This window comes from Bacillus rossius, chromosome 6 (genome assembly GCF_032445375.1).
Source record: "Bacillus rossius redtenbacheri isolate Brsri chromosome 6, Brsri_v3, whole genome shotgun sequence".
Taxonomy (NCBI): Eukaryota; Metazoa; Arthropoda; class Insecta; order Phasmatodea; family Bacillidae; genus Bacillus; species Bacillus rossius.
This window is the reverse complement of record NC_086334.1, coordinates 21,539,588-21,554,410: the sequence shown is the minus strand read 5'-3', so window position 1 is coordinate 21,554,410 and position 14,823 is coordinate 21,539,588. Positions and strand designations below refer to the sequence as shown.

The 14,823-nt window shown below is 37.3% G+C and overlaps 1 protein-coding gene across 36 annotated transcripts in view; it reads right to left on the bottom strand.

Annotated features, from left to right (window-relative positions):
• LOC134532836 (RNA binding protein fox-1 homolog 1-like) overlaps positions 1–14,823 on the bottom strand; it is a 166,018-nt gene that overhangs the window by 107,513 nt on the left and 43,682 nt on the right. For 2 of the 36 annotated variants that reach the window (XM_063369787.1, XM_063369788.1), the window contains exon 1: positions 5,075–5,501. The exons of 27 other annotated variants lie outside the window; for them this stretch is intronic. In XM_063369787.1, coding sequence (XP_063225857.1) covers positions 5,075–5,086 — 12 coding nt within the window. In that variant the 5' untranslated portion in view covers positions 5,087–5,501. Of the gene's footprint in view, positions 1–5,074; positions 5,504–14,823 lie in introns of those variants that run through there. 7 more of the 36 variants (XM_063369793.1, XM_063369795.1, XM_063369765.1 and 4 more) reach the window with 5 other exon arrangements.

Here is a 14,823-nt window from a genome sequence, read left to right as displayed (position 1 = left end):
CCTCAACCGAAGCTATGAAAAAAATTTATATTTGCAAAATATCAGCGAAGACAGTATTTTACTGTGTGAGAAACCACGTCGCCTACTGCTACTACTACTGTAGGCCCTAATGTCAGTGTATAAGTGTTCAAACTTTATTTATTTTAATTTTTTTTTCGAACCCCCCAATTCACTTTCATGAAGAAGAAAAAAAAGGGCAGTACCCGCCATTGCGCCAGAGTAGACGACTGGCACAGTTCTGGCAGCTCACCTTGACCGCGGGCAAGGCGAACAGGTCAGCACGGCAGTCCGGGCAGTCCGCCCGCGCCAAAGAGCATTGTCATCCCACACCACGCGGCTCGCAACTGGGTCTGTCGGCGGCGCTCCCAGCACGCCGCCAACTACGGCGTTTCAAAGGAGCCGTACTTGATGATTGATTTGTAACTGACCTTCACAAACTATTGTCCACGATGTTTCAATAAAGTATGTTCTTCCTTGTGTCTCGTATTATTGCATGGCACCATGGACCTCCGCCACCATGCAAGATGTTGAATTTCAAAAAATCTTCCCCGCCCCTTTTTCCCCCCTGCAATTCCAAAACAAAAATGCTATCCCTTTTCCGTTGATTCCCAAATATGATCCTCCTTTTTGAATCCAAAAAATTCCCCTGCCTTCTGTAGAATTTTAAAATATCACACATTCCTCCTCTGTAGATTAAAAAAAAAAAGTCCCTCCCTTCTGACAAATTCCGAAAACTGTGTTTACGTAAAAAAAAAAAAAATAAAAAAAAAAAAAGATTAATTCCAAGAATGAGCTTCCGCTTGGAACTGGATACATAACTGCGTCAGGCCCACCACCTAGTCTGAAAACGACAATACGAACTACCAAGGAGGCATATTTTCTTCTTCTTTAAATGTAGCTTTGCGTCTCGTCGGCGAGTCAGTGACTCAACGCAGGAATACTGAGGAAAATATCGGCAAAGACTTGTAGTAGGGATCCATCCATCAGACCTATGCTTCGAGCGATTCGGAAGAAACCGTGGTGCCTAAACCGAGAACGTGAAATAATTATGAAAATTGCGTAACACATTAGGAATTATTACATGCCGGGCCAAATGTTGTAAGTTTTAAAAACTTATTAGTGGATTTTCTGTGAATTTGTGATGACATGCTGTGTTTGTGTCCACCAGACTAGGATGTGCACTGCATTCAAGGAGAATACACCTCTGATGGGTATTCTTGTTCTCTAGACAATCATCCTGGGGAAACGAATTCTAATGTGGAAAATTTGTCAAGTGTTAAAACAATTTATAAAATGTTTTTCACATTATTGAACTAAAATAGATAACTCCATGAAAATTAATAACTCCGTAGTATAACAGCCACTACTACATGGATCGATCAAAAGAAAGTCGTATTATTGGCTCAGAAGTAAATTGGGGATGATTATTCTTATAATGGGTACTTAACAACATTTTAAATCAGTAAAAAATTACCGCAAAACAAAGTATTTTAGATGCACGATCGTGATTCAGCAAACATTAGCTAATATTGTCAAAAGTATGACACCAAATAGATTCCAGAAATAAAGTATTATTACCAAACTGAGCCAAGCTGCTGTACAAAAATTATGCGTATAATTTGAGATAAAATGTGATTCAAAGGATAATGTTGGTTCACAAATCTGCTACACTATTTAAGTAAATTTCTGGACAGCATATCAATACATTTATGTAACAAATCACTTATCAATACGTAAATTATATTTTTCGCATTCAACTAAGTTCCCTAATTAAATAGTAAAAACCCACGAGTGCAAAAAAACGCATAGTATTCACTTATGTACATTAGTTATTTAATTATAATGCATCATATATGTAAAAAAAATCAAAATCAATTATTTGAAAAGGTAAAAAATTGTATAGAAAATATAATGAAGCCGGTTTCAAGTTTAGAATTATTTATTGATATAATTAAGTATAATTCAAAAAAGTCATAATAAAAATTGACTGATTTTTTTTATAAATTTTGATTACGCATGTGTAGCTACAAAAAATAAATCTGTTGAACTTTTTAGCAGATTTTAATTGTATATGGTAGTCTTGTAGTCCACTATAGAACTGGAGAACCTAGTTAATAATATTGCCAAAACTCAAAACTAGTGAAAACGACGCCGAACCACTCAATGCTTAGGTAAAATATTATCTTTCTCCTCTTAAATATAGCCTAAGCTACAACCTATTTAGTAGCCTATACAAGTTGTCATTTCTAAAGAAACTTGAACCCTTGAAAAAACCTCACTACGAGTACCCCAGTTATCAAAATATTAATTCGCATAAGTAAAAATAAACTACTTATACTAACAGTACAGAAAACTATAATGAGTAATACACCAGGCGTAACTAATATGACTTACCTCCAACCATATTTGTTATGGTGTAATACAACATAAAGCATGTTAGTGAAAAAAATTGCAAGAAAACTATAAAAATAAATTGAAATGTTCACAGCTGCCTATATACCGTATTAGTGCAAGTGTTTGTGGTGCAGTCTGTTTTGATACAACTTTTCCTATGACAATTTCATAAATTATAAAATAAGCCTTATGTGGATTGTGGACTGCTAGTACTGTTATCAGAGTAACCTAAGTATTTTATATTTATATGCTATGTAGAAATATTACATGATCAATTTACAATATAGGCTAAATTAATTTTTAAAAAAAAACTTACTAAAGGTTAGTGAATACATACTTATTTCCTGTCATTATCAATTAAACAGGAAGAGAGACAATTCGACAGACCAACTTCGGCTGAAGGGTTATCACAAAAAGTGCTTCTCAGGGCCTTAGAAGATGAAGGCGTTGCAAATTATATATAAAATATTAATGATAAAAGACCGAGCGTCTGAACAATGTTTATTGTACAAATTTTTACAGCCACCGCAAAACTTTTCGCTATCTTTGAAATAACTGGGGTAGCACATCAGAAAAATACTGAAAATACGGGTGTTATCCCGTAACACTTCAGTGAAATAATTTTGCAACAGCATTAGTTGTGTGCAGGGCCACAAATAGGGGGGGGGGGGGCAAGCGGGGCATACGCCCCGGGCGCAAAGCTGTGGGGGCGCCGAAATCGCTTGCATTGTAATTCCTACTTGTGGGTTCATGCATGGAAGTTACAGTAGCACAGAAACTGTTACATGTAGGTACCGAAAATGCTTAAATAGCACCATTTTTCCGTGGGAGGGCCCTCAGACCCCCCGCTTTATTGGTGTGGTATGTGCAAAATAGAGGGGAGGGGGGCGCATGAATCAATTCATGCCCCGGGTGCCAGAGACTCTAGTTGCTGCCCTGGTTGTGTGGTGTGTGTAGAACTTCGTTTAACTAAACTTTACACATACGATCAGTGTTCCATTTTAAATACTTTATTATTTGGAATAAAAAAAATCTTTAAACTCCAACTTCTAAAGGCATAGACTATACCAGCCGCGGGAAGAACTTTCCTCGATGAACCTGCAGTCAAAGTTTGTCGGCCGAATTCGTACTCAGCCTGTAGTCAGTACATTGTATAATATTTATGACAAGTACACAATTTAAATTTTATATACATACACACACACGAAAACCTCATCCTGTTGAGATTTTGTCTACAGAAGAAATGTCAATCTTTTGACTGTGCCTCTTTTAAACGCTAAAATAATGTAGTCTGGCAAAATAAATGTAGTAAAGATAGATAACGGGAAAGCACTCAGCACACAACTGCTGATATACAAATGTTCAACACGCGACTTAGATTAAATGAAGCGCGCGTCCGACGACCCTGAATTTTTTTTCTTTTCGTTCCCACTACAAATAGGCAAGATTGGCTATGTTAATACATCGGTGCGTACAGTAACTTTAACAAGTAATTTTTATGTTGCGACATGGAATACATAATGCCTTAATACTTAAATTCACATAAACTATTGTGTTAATGAAACGTATTAATCGATTCAGGCAGGTGGGAGCGAACTCAGTTTATCGTCCACCTCGAAGCTTATAAATTGAGTCATGCTGAGACTTTCTGTTCCCTCCGGTCCTTGCAGACACTAAGTATATAGGCCACGACCTTGTCATGGATTTATTTCGGCCGCTAATTGAAACGCTTGTAGTCTTTCATTACGATACCTGCTCTGTTCACTTCATCTCTTCTGTATACCACTAAAGCGTTCATATTTTTTTCTGGTTTTTACTCGAGTTTTTTTCTGTGTGTACAGTTTTTAGGCCATCCTAATTCCTACACAGAATCTCGACGAATAATTTTGTATGTGTGTTCGTTTGATTGTCGGAATCATCTTGTGTTATGAAGCTTTCTAACCCCCCTTGCCGAAAAGTAAGCTATACAGGTATAAATATGGCTTTAAAAACTATAATAAAAGTTACTTAATGACATTAAATACCCGCACAGACGAACGATACATTTGCCCAGATAGTGAATTTAACAGTTTACAATTTTAACGAAAATTGTTTTATATGCTCCAAATGAATAGCAAGCTCAGGCGAATCCTGTACGTGTTATGATGATGTAGGCATATAATTGGGATCAAGACGTAAGGAAAACTCATGTACAAACATCTGCTCTCAGAGAGTGCTTTATAACTGACACCGCCGCATTGCGCAAACGCGCGGCAAATCACGACACACCTCCCAGGAGCTAGTAAACATTGAGGCGAACTCGAACTGTCAGGCGTCAGGGCCAGCTAGGCGGGCAACGCGGGGAACGGGAACGCAACAACAATGACGCGGCGGGAGATGTGGCAACGCCGGCGCGGAGCGGATATTCCAGCTGCAGGCAGGCGTCACGTGGGTCTCGGGTCTCGGCGGCAACAGCCAGCCAGGCCGCTGTTCGCGGGAACGTAGCGCGGCAAGAACCCCCCTAGGGGGGGGAGGGGGGCACGCGGCCACTGCGGGCGCCCCCAGTTCCGCACGCATATCGATCAAACAAGCCGCCGGACCCGCTGGCGGCCTTGTTTCCTCTGCCCTTCCTCGGACAATATTGATCCCCGGCAAGCATGCAACACAACACACATACGGCGGCGACGTGCTGGCCACTTACCGGATAGTACATTCCCTGCGGAGGAAGGAAGAATGCCCCTGAGCCCCACAGTTTGGATGCTGGAGATGAACCGCTAGCACATAAATCTATCCTGCCTGCACCGACGGCACTCGCACCAACACACCCTAACAGCCTCGACGAGATCACTCGAGCAACACTGCTCGCACTTAACGGCGGAAAAAAAAAAAAATCTCTCCTACCGCAATTTGGTAACTCTTAGACGTGACACGGCTGTCTTCTTATTCTTATCACACGACAACACCGCCTTTCCCTTTTGCTGAAGTCCGTCCCGCAGCAGGCTTCGCCCAGCTGAGCTACCAACTGCTCTCTCGCAAGTCTCACTGGCTCCCTCTGTCCTCTAGCCTTGCAGGAAGCAGATCAATGAATTTCCCTCGCCGCTCTCTGCCCGCGCGGTCGGCCGCTAGCGCTGCGTTCCTGCCATCTAGCGGTCGTTACACCAACTGCGTGCTCTCCATCTGCGTCACCGCTGTCGCACACATCCACCATGCCGCATGGCTGCAGATAGCGCCACGACCGTGGGAATTTCACCACACACCCTAACCCTGCCTCTCTCACCCTTATGAGTTTCATACATATATATTAAAAAAAAAATACATATTTAAGTTGAACTCAAAAAAAGAACATGAAGAACGAACACGTACAAATTTTATTTTAATAGAACGATTTTGTACTTGAAAAATTTGAGTGATGGTGGCATGAAATATATATTTAAAATAAAATTTCATTAAAATGTTCTCTCAAACAAATTACGAAAAAATTAACGAATAAGTTTAAATAAAAACAAGTTTTTCGCTGTTAAAAAATTTTCTGGCACCAGAATGCTTGTTGCAAATATTTTTTTAAAGGCCACAGGGACCTTCACTTAGCTACGTAAGTTGTTTCCTCCCCATTATAACCCCGACACACAGAAGCGGCAGGAAATCTGTTTCCGTGTAGTCTATATGACTGTTTGCACGGGCATTACCGTTATCATGTCTTTCATACAAAACTGACATGTGTGTTTCATGTACTTAATAATATTAATATGTATATATTTATGATTTGCTTTAATAAACCATGAATTGACTTAAGAAAAATTATTAACAATAATTAAATGAAAACCAAAACATAAAATGTTTCGTTTTCTTTTCTCAAGCAAAATCATTACTTAAATTTATATGTGTAAACGTTATATTTATATGTCTAATATTCCCTAATGTTTTAGTTTGACAATCAATTTTATTTTAAAATTCAATTACAATGAAATATTCACTCCTTAAATATATAAAATGGTTATACCGACAAAACTCAGGCTACAGGCCAGGTACATAGCAGATATTACAGATGCTGAGACGGTCGTCACCTACAAAAAGAAAATTTAATACTTCGTTCAAAAGACTTTTGCCAGTCATGTTAAATTACAGTTATCACATTGATCTTTTAAATTTTATTTATATTCAAAAGGTAAAAATACTTTTAATAGACAAAACTGATAGTAGTTGTACACAATACCTGAATATTGAACATTTTCTAGGTAGACTTATTGCTCAAGTTTCCACGTGATCCAATATTTATTCAATTTTAACCACTGGATTTAATTTATAGAATTTTACTCATGAGAATGAACTTCAAAGGCTGTATTATATGAAAATTGAAAATTTATAGACATTTATTTTTACATACACATTTTTATTCAAGTATTTGAACTATTTTTTTTAACATATTTTTAAATCATTTTCTTTCATAAGTTGATTTTTATTTGTTTTATTTAACTTCCAGGGTGAAAACTACTTCTTGTTCATTGAAATTAATTATGTATATTTTATATCTAATTATTTTTAGGTCACTACTTTCTTATATTTTGTCAAATATAACTTAAACTTTCAGAAAATCACTTTTATAATTTTCGATACAGACTGCCATACAGTATGTACTAAAGCAGAAAGCAGTCGTAAATAATTAATTTAAAAATGCGATTCAATAAAACGCTGAACAAGTCCGCAACGAAAATCTTGATGGAATAGGATAATACGGCCTCGGTTATGGGTATTAGTCACGTCATATGCCATTTAGGTATTGAATTCCATAAATATTGAATATGATTTAAAACCAACTTTAAGTATCACATTTATGTTGGATGAGTTTATTGCGAATGCGGGAATGAAGTAGTCAATTACGATTTGCTCTAATTGTCACTTTTTTTTTTTTTTTTTTTTTTTTTTTGCGCTGAACGTCGAAACAAGACGCGTGAAGACTGAAAAGGTAGGCGGACCACGCTCATTACCCACAACAATGTACATGAAATTTCTTTTTTGCCCATAACATCTCATCTAGTATTTAATTTAGTATTGGTTTTGCAGATTTTTTTTCCTTGGTGGCAAATTAAAGCTGTATTTTATAATAAGATAAGTCACGCTTACGTAACCTCGACGACCAGTACTGTTAATTTCATCAATAAAAACTGGATTTCGTTCATCACAATTTTAACGAACTTTCCGTCATCTACCACTTAATAGCTATCGAGCGTAGGTTCAACTACAGTAAGCAAGTGGCGCGCACAGACCGCTTCTTGGGGGTTTGTTTGTTTGTTTGTTTGTTTATCGTCTTTATTGGTGGCGAAGTTAAGGCGGTACGCCTTCTCTTACACTTAACCACTTTTCTGCAATTACATCAAAGATTGGACGTAGAAAGTGTTGCAAATAAGTTTATTACCCCCACAAAAAAAATATACCCGTGTACAAATGTTTAACTGTCATGTTAAGTTATTTAGTTAAACAATAAATACAATTTCAGTAAGTTACAAAACTAGTGGACAAATGTGGCTATATTTTCCTCTAAGTTCGTGCTCCGGGGAGAGTCAAGACACGCATTTTATTCTTCTGAATAAAATATTCCCTTCGCCGTTCACCTTGCGCTCTGCACAAGAGCATGCTGGCATGCTTTTACACCCCTAGTCAAAAAAAATTATTGTATCTGATAATAAACCTGTTATCAAGCACCTGAGGTAAGTTAAGCTAAGGGTAAAACTGTGAGTGGGGCAAAGCAGGAACCCGGAGGTCTAAAAACAGCGGCGTGCGCGTAAACAAAAAAAAGGGGGGGGGGAGTGAACGATGTAAACAGGAGGAGCTGCGGCGCGTTATAAACTAAAGGGGCGGGGAGCGAGTAGAAACAAACAGCCCGGCTCCCGCACATCTGCTCGCGGCTCCGGCAAAACCCGGCGCAGCCCTCGTTTCCCCGGAGAAGAGACGGTCTCCGGCTCGGCTTCCTGCCACCGTGCGCCGGGACCTCGCCCACAGTAACCAGGCATCCACCTTTCTGACCAGCGACGGCATCATCCGTGTTGGACTGGCTTTTTCACTAATCACACAATTTTTATGAAGAAATATATCGAAAATGAAATTATAGAAGCAACAGCAAACCTCGACGTAAACGTATCAATGGTCTGGGCCAAGGGCGGCGCCAGGGGAGGGGAGGGGGGCCGTTGCCCCCCCCCCCCAGGCCCTAGAGATTCAAAAAAAAAATGTAGCCAAATGCAAAAAAAAATACATACTTTTCCCACAACTTGCCCCCCCCCCCCTCTCCCTAGGCCATCGGCTGACCACGCCCTTGGTCTGGGCCCATAGAATCGTAGGTCTTTCTACAACTGGCATGGAACATCCTTCCAAGTAATTACACTGCGTAGACAACTGAGAATATGCAAGGCTATAAATAAGTTTAAGTTTATGCTACCCGTGTATCTTACGGTATTATTTTAATTTTCGATTACAACGCAAAATGAAGGCGTTGGCCCACCCGCTATTTGCCCGAGCCCCGAGGAACTACAGAGAAGGCCTAAGACATTTTACACTAGTGTTAGAAAATGTATTAGGTACTTGTGTACGCCACATCAAGCTTCGATTTTACTATCTCAAAATGCAGAATTGTAATTCAAAACTGCAATGGCGCCACACAGAAACTAAATGAATAATATTCAACATTAAAAAAAAAACAGAAAGCCTTTGCTGATTATGGGGATAAAAATCTGCAGCATCCGAAATAAAATGGTGTAATGCGTTGGAGAAATACAAACTAGTAACCCCCCCCCCCCCCGCGCGTTTTCTTCTCGCATTCTTTCGTACTCACACGTAAAGTGAGGCGAACGTTAACGTAGAAAATATATCACATAATAAATTTCATCGTAATCTAATGTTAATCACGAAGTTTCAGTTAACATCTAACAAAAATAAATAGTAAATATTGATTATTTTCGGTGAATTTTGTGGCGTTACTAAAATAACTCGTAGGTTTTTCAGGGCTTATTTTCGCGAGTCTGTCGTCATTCAACTTCGCGGGAGCGCGGAAACATCACTCAAATTACGAACTTGCACTATCTCTGGAAGAGACCTGCCTTCTCCGGTAACATGGGCAGACGAGCCGAGAGCGTGTGGCATGTCTCTATAGCTGCAAGTTACAGTATTCGTATCACTTTAAAGCGATGTTGACAAACTTCGTAAAATATTATCAGAATTTTTTTCAAAGTCTATGCAATGTAAAGAATAACAATGTACCAAAGTATACGGTATTTTAAGAGAGAAGTAGATTATATATTAAGAGAGAAGAAACTAACAGCTTTTGCTTGCGCTTCTCCAACACGCAATAAGACTGCTAGTTCTTATCAGCAGATTTCCTTTGTTGCAGTGCACAGTTAAATCAAATTTGCACAATATACACCAAATAGTAGCTATGGTTGATTCACTGTTATATTTACAGTAAATTTTAACAATGCAAAAAAAAATTCTCGTACCTTAATGCATACAAAGTTGAAATTCAAATATTGTAAATAAACGAAAATAGCTTCGACTGAATTTTCTTCTTCACAACCGCTAGAATTATCTACACGAGGCCTAAATTTCTTATTAATTTAAGTAAAATTATACATTTACATCTCTGTATGTTCTGTCTGTCTGCTATTGAAGCATTCAAATTATCTATTTTTGGTGTACAATTGAGCAAAGACGTTTGACATGTTCCATAGATGTATAATAAAATTTACCGTAAACAATATACACATTTGGTAAAACGTTTCTTCTCTAATTATTTATGTTTATATCTTATGTTCTAGTGTTTGAAATAAGATCTAAACCTACATAATTAGAGAAGAAACTTATTTATTGCTTAAAACTGAACTTGGTACGAGAAGATAAATTTGCTTACTGCCATACATAAACGTCTTCGCATAAACGGTGCCAAGTTACGTAACCCACCAACACGAAAACCAGTTCAGCGACAGCGATGGAAAATACCGGCATCAATTAAACTACCCAAACCAACCTGTTAGGCAAAGAGCTATAACTGACAAACCCATCAAAAATAGGTTCCTTCCAGAATCACATGTCACGTTATACCACAACAAATTCCTTTCTTTGAAATTGTACGGCAAGAATTTGGCTACATTGAATTCGCAACAAAAAAAAAGACATAAAAACATATTACTGAAGCAGGGCCGGTGCAAGGTAAATTGGCGCCATAGGCGAAAAACCTTAATCACCCCCCCCCCCCCCGGGACACCACAAAACAAATTTTCATTGCCTCAAAATACATCACGTAAGCCTAAGATTTTGTCAACACTCAAATGTAAGCAGGCTTGTTTTTTTTTCTTACTTTTTTACTTATTACAAATCATAAACAGGTTACCGTGGACTTTAAATAATTACTTATATCAATATAAACATTCCAAACTGTTACAAAAATCAATTTTCATCTAGTTTCAATAATCGTTAAACATATTATATCAGCTGTTATGTGTCGTGCTGCGCCGCCCCCAGCTACTTGGCGCCCTAGGCGGTTGCCTAGTTCGCCTATATGGACGCGCCGGCCCTGTACTGAAGACATACTGAGTATTTTAATATCCGAATATTTTAAACAATAATAGAACATAAAATGTTTGTGAAAGAACATGCGTCAGAGATACCCTCTCCAAATGCAACTAACACCCTTATGTCGTCAATGCTTGCCTCAGGGCCATCGTGATATGATAAGCAAACACATAATTCAGAACTTCCAAAGTGAATATTTAGAAATACTAAATCAACAAGCAGTGATTTTGCAAATATATTAGTTAAGTATCTTTCACTTCTTTTTTTGTGGAATGGAAACATGATTTAAGTTAATCTCTTAATTTTTTATACACTCAATAAAATAAATGTGAAGTATATTTTTAGTAAATAGTGAGTATAGTAGGCATACACGTAGTAAGAAACACTCAGATGTTAAAATGTATCATTTTTTGTATAAGTGTATAAGGAGTTTTTCTGGTTAAAGAATGGTATTCAATCAGCAATTTCAAATTTCTTTTAGCAAAGCCACGGTGAAACATAATGACGAGTAGAGAAAATATTTAATTTTAACCATCGTCTCTAAATTCTATAATAAGTTAATCCAAATTGACGCTAATGAAATCGATGTGAATGCTAATCTATACTATTAATTTCATTACAGTAATACAAAGGCCTTAAAACTAACATAACATGAGTAAATAAATTTAACACATATATATATATACAGTTATGTATATCTCGTGTTAAAGTATATTTTACAGGTAAACTATGGGTATATTTTAAACCAGTAGTGGGCTATCGAATATAAGAATATGTACACCTTTTAAATATATATTATTTAAAAAAATAACTTTAAAAAATCTTTATTGAAATTAAACTGTCTCGCTATACCAATGAACTAGACATGGACACTTAATTTCAAGCAAAATACAAAGCATAAAGAAATTTTCTAATCAGACACTTTTCTTGTACGGAAATTATAAATCTTCATCGCAAATATATATATATTTTTTTTTGCAGAAAAAGTGGATTGGTTAAGGGAGTTCCTACAGCATCGCTTAGAAAAATATTTATATCTTGGAAGAGCAATGTAAAAAAAAAAAAAAAATCACTATTTTCGAAGACGAGAGTGTGTTAAATCGCGCTTGTCATTATAAAGTGCGAAAGTAAGCGAAGACAAATTGCTGTAGGTGTAACTGACCCCATGAATATCATACCGGCGGTAAAAAAAAAATTAAACCAGCTGGATTGGAGTTACTCCGGGAGCAAAAGAAAAACTTACCCCCACCCCTTTTCCAACCAAGCCATGTGCTCAAAAAACAGATCAGAGTCGTGTCTGGCGGCGAGGGGGTCCGCTAGACAGTCTCTCCAGCACTTTGCCTTCACTTGTTTAAAAACTGTACACTAGTTTCAACAAGGGTAACCAAACACGTAGCTCCGGGAGTGTCCACGAGTCTATTCACGTAAGCCAATCGATGATACAGCCTGTGAAGAAATGTCCAGGCTAGCAGTATGAAGAAACATTAGAGCATCGTCTGTGTCTAGAGATTGGTCGAGTTTATTCAACATGTCCACTGCAGGCACACGAATCACAGCAACTCTGTGAGGAAGCAAACGCGTTCTAAATGGCCTGGTTGAATAAGCCAATGGCTTCTCTTGCAGACGGCCGCCAATTACAAGACGGATATTGCTCCCGCGGACACACAGTATTGCAGTCTAGTGAGCGACCACACTGTTCCGCGAAAAATCACTACTACCAATCGAACAACTGCACCTACAATAGCAAACTGTGAAACATAAGGTGTTAGTTCTCAACACAAAAAAAAACTATCAAAAAGATAACTACAAAATGTTAGTAAACGGCCATATAAAAAATAATTATAGCTTGAATAAAATAAAAACAGAGTATTATGAAAAAAAAAATCCATTTTATGAAATGATAGAATGACTGCGTCATCATTCACTAACTGCTAGGAGTTATTGGTACTATACAGCTATTACTCGTCAATTTATTAGGGTGCATTACTTTACTTATTGTAAATCCTGAGATAATTTACATAAACCATCAGTTTCGCAAGTAAATAAAAACTTATATAAAACTAACCAACCAACCGCTATTACTATGTTAAAATATCTAAATCCAGCAGCAGCAAGGAAAGATTATTGTTAGTGTTCCCGGAGAAGCGTTTGACACTGTAAAAAAACTGTTATTTTACACTATTGTATGTGGTAGTAGTGTTTCCGCCGAAGTTAAGTGTAATTTTAAACCTAAATGTGTTGGTGCATTTTTACTCTTGTGCTCAAGTAAAATTTCTATAAAAAGTTTGAAATAAATTGCTAGTTTAGTAAATATGCCGTAGCTATTGGTGTATTTTTACTCTGGGGTATGTGTAAATTTTCGACTACGTTCTGCACCATGGAGTAAACAACCAAACGAAGATATGTAAATTTTGAATTCTTACCAAAAAAATTCTAATTTTTGAAGCTTGAAGCTGTTAATGAACGTGTACTTTAGATTTGTTTTATTATACCACCAATCAATAATCAAATAAACACTTCTTATAATAGGAGTAAGCTTACGGGGTATCCAACACACGTCCTCTCGAACTACTTGCACACTAATAAATTATTAAGTATTGGGAATACCACTTCCGGTACCTAATGTAACTTAAATGGATTTTTATTTTTGCAGTTCACTGGTCGTTATAAATTTACTCTGACAAATACTATACACTTTTACAATTACGTAAGAGTACACGTATCGTAAGATTACACATATAGTGTCCATATAGTTGAACTAGAACACAGTAATCGTTTGATGTGCAGTCAGATAAGAAAGTCAAGAGCCTATAACAGAAGTATTAACCACAAACGGTTCCCACTCTCTAATCCAGCCAATTTCCATGAGTGTTCCCCCTTTTTCCTGTCCAAGATAAAAAAAAAATATTTCCCTGTCTCATCTTTATCTGGAAAAAATTACAATGTACATTACGTATTATTAAGATACATTTCAATAAACAAACATAAAATTCAGAATTGACCATAAAATATTTTCTGTTATTTCCAACACTACGTAACCAACCAACTCTGCCAGTCTGAAAAACAAAATAAATGCATTGGTTCAATAAAACTTTGAAACGTTACATTATTGATTGTTATCGTATGAAATACATATAATTTCAATTCAAATAAATACACAGTTGTTTGTAACACGTTTAATTAATGTTAGCAAAAACTAGGTGGTGATTGCGTGTGAACGACACACGAATTTATGATTAAAACACACAACGGTTTTCAGACATTACGATACTACACAGTATAAAAAAATCGTGCCGAAGCAGTTTTGTGACCAAGCTGTCAATTTCCCTGTGTTTTTCCATGTTTATAAGATACGTTTTCAATATCCTTAGTCTTCCCTGTTTACCAAAATGTTCCACTCTGCAGGAAAATAAGACGGTGCCGCAATACGCTCGGAACTAGGAAGATACAAGCACTTGCGGAAAACAACCTCCGTGACAGCAACCAATAGAACTGGAATCGTAACAACCAGGAAGCTTCAGACATGCTGGTAGTGCGAACAAACACGCTAGCTACCACACAGGAAAAAAAAATGTATCGTTGCAAGATGTTCCTTCGAAAAATTCCTACCTACGTTATCTTCAGCCAAATCCTTTCTGGGAAACGGATTTCCTTCGTTTTTGAACAACCTTGTAGTGACAAAATCCACCGATATTACTGTATCCCAACTGCACAATTCCTTTCGCTCTTATGTGATAACTTAATGGCCTACCTTAACTTCAGTACGATTGTCATCATTGCCCAAAATAATTCAACCGAAGTTTATAAACAATTTCAGCGACAGTGCCTCGTAAAAAAGAATTTGTTTGACTTGAAAGTGCAAATCTTAGAGCTGCTAAGACTTTCACTGAACTG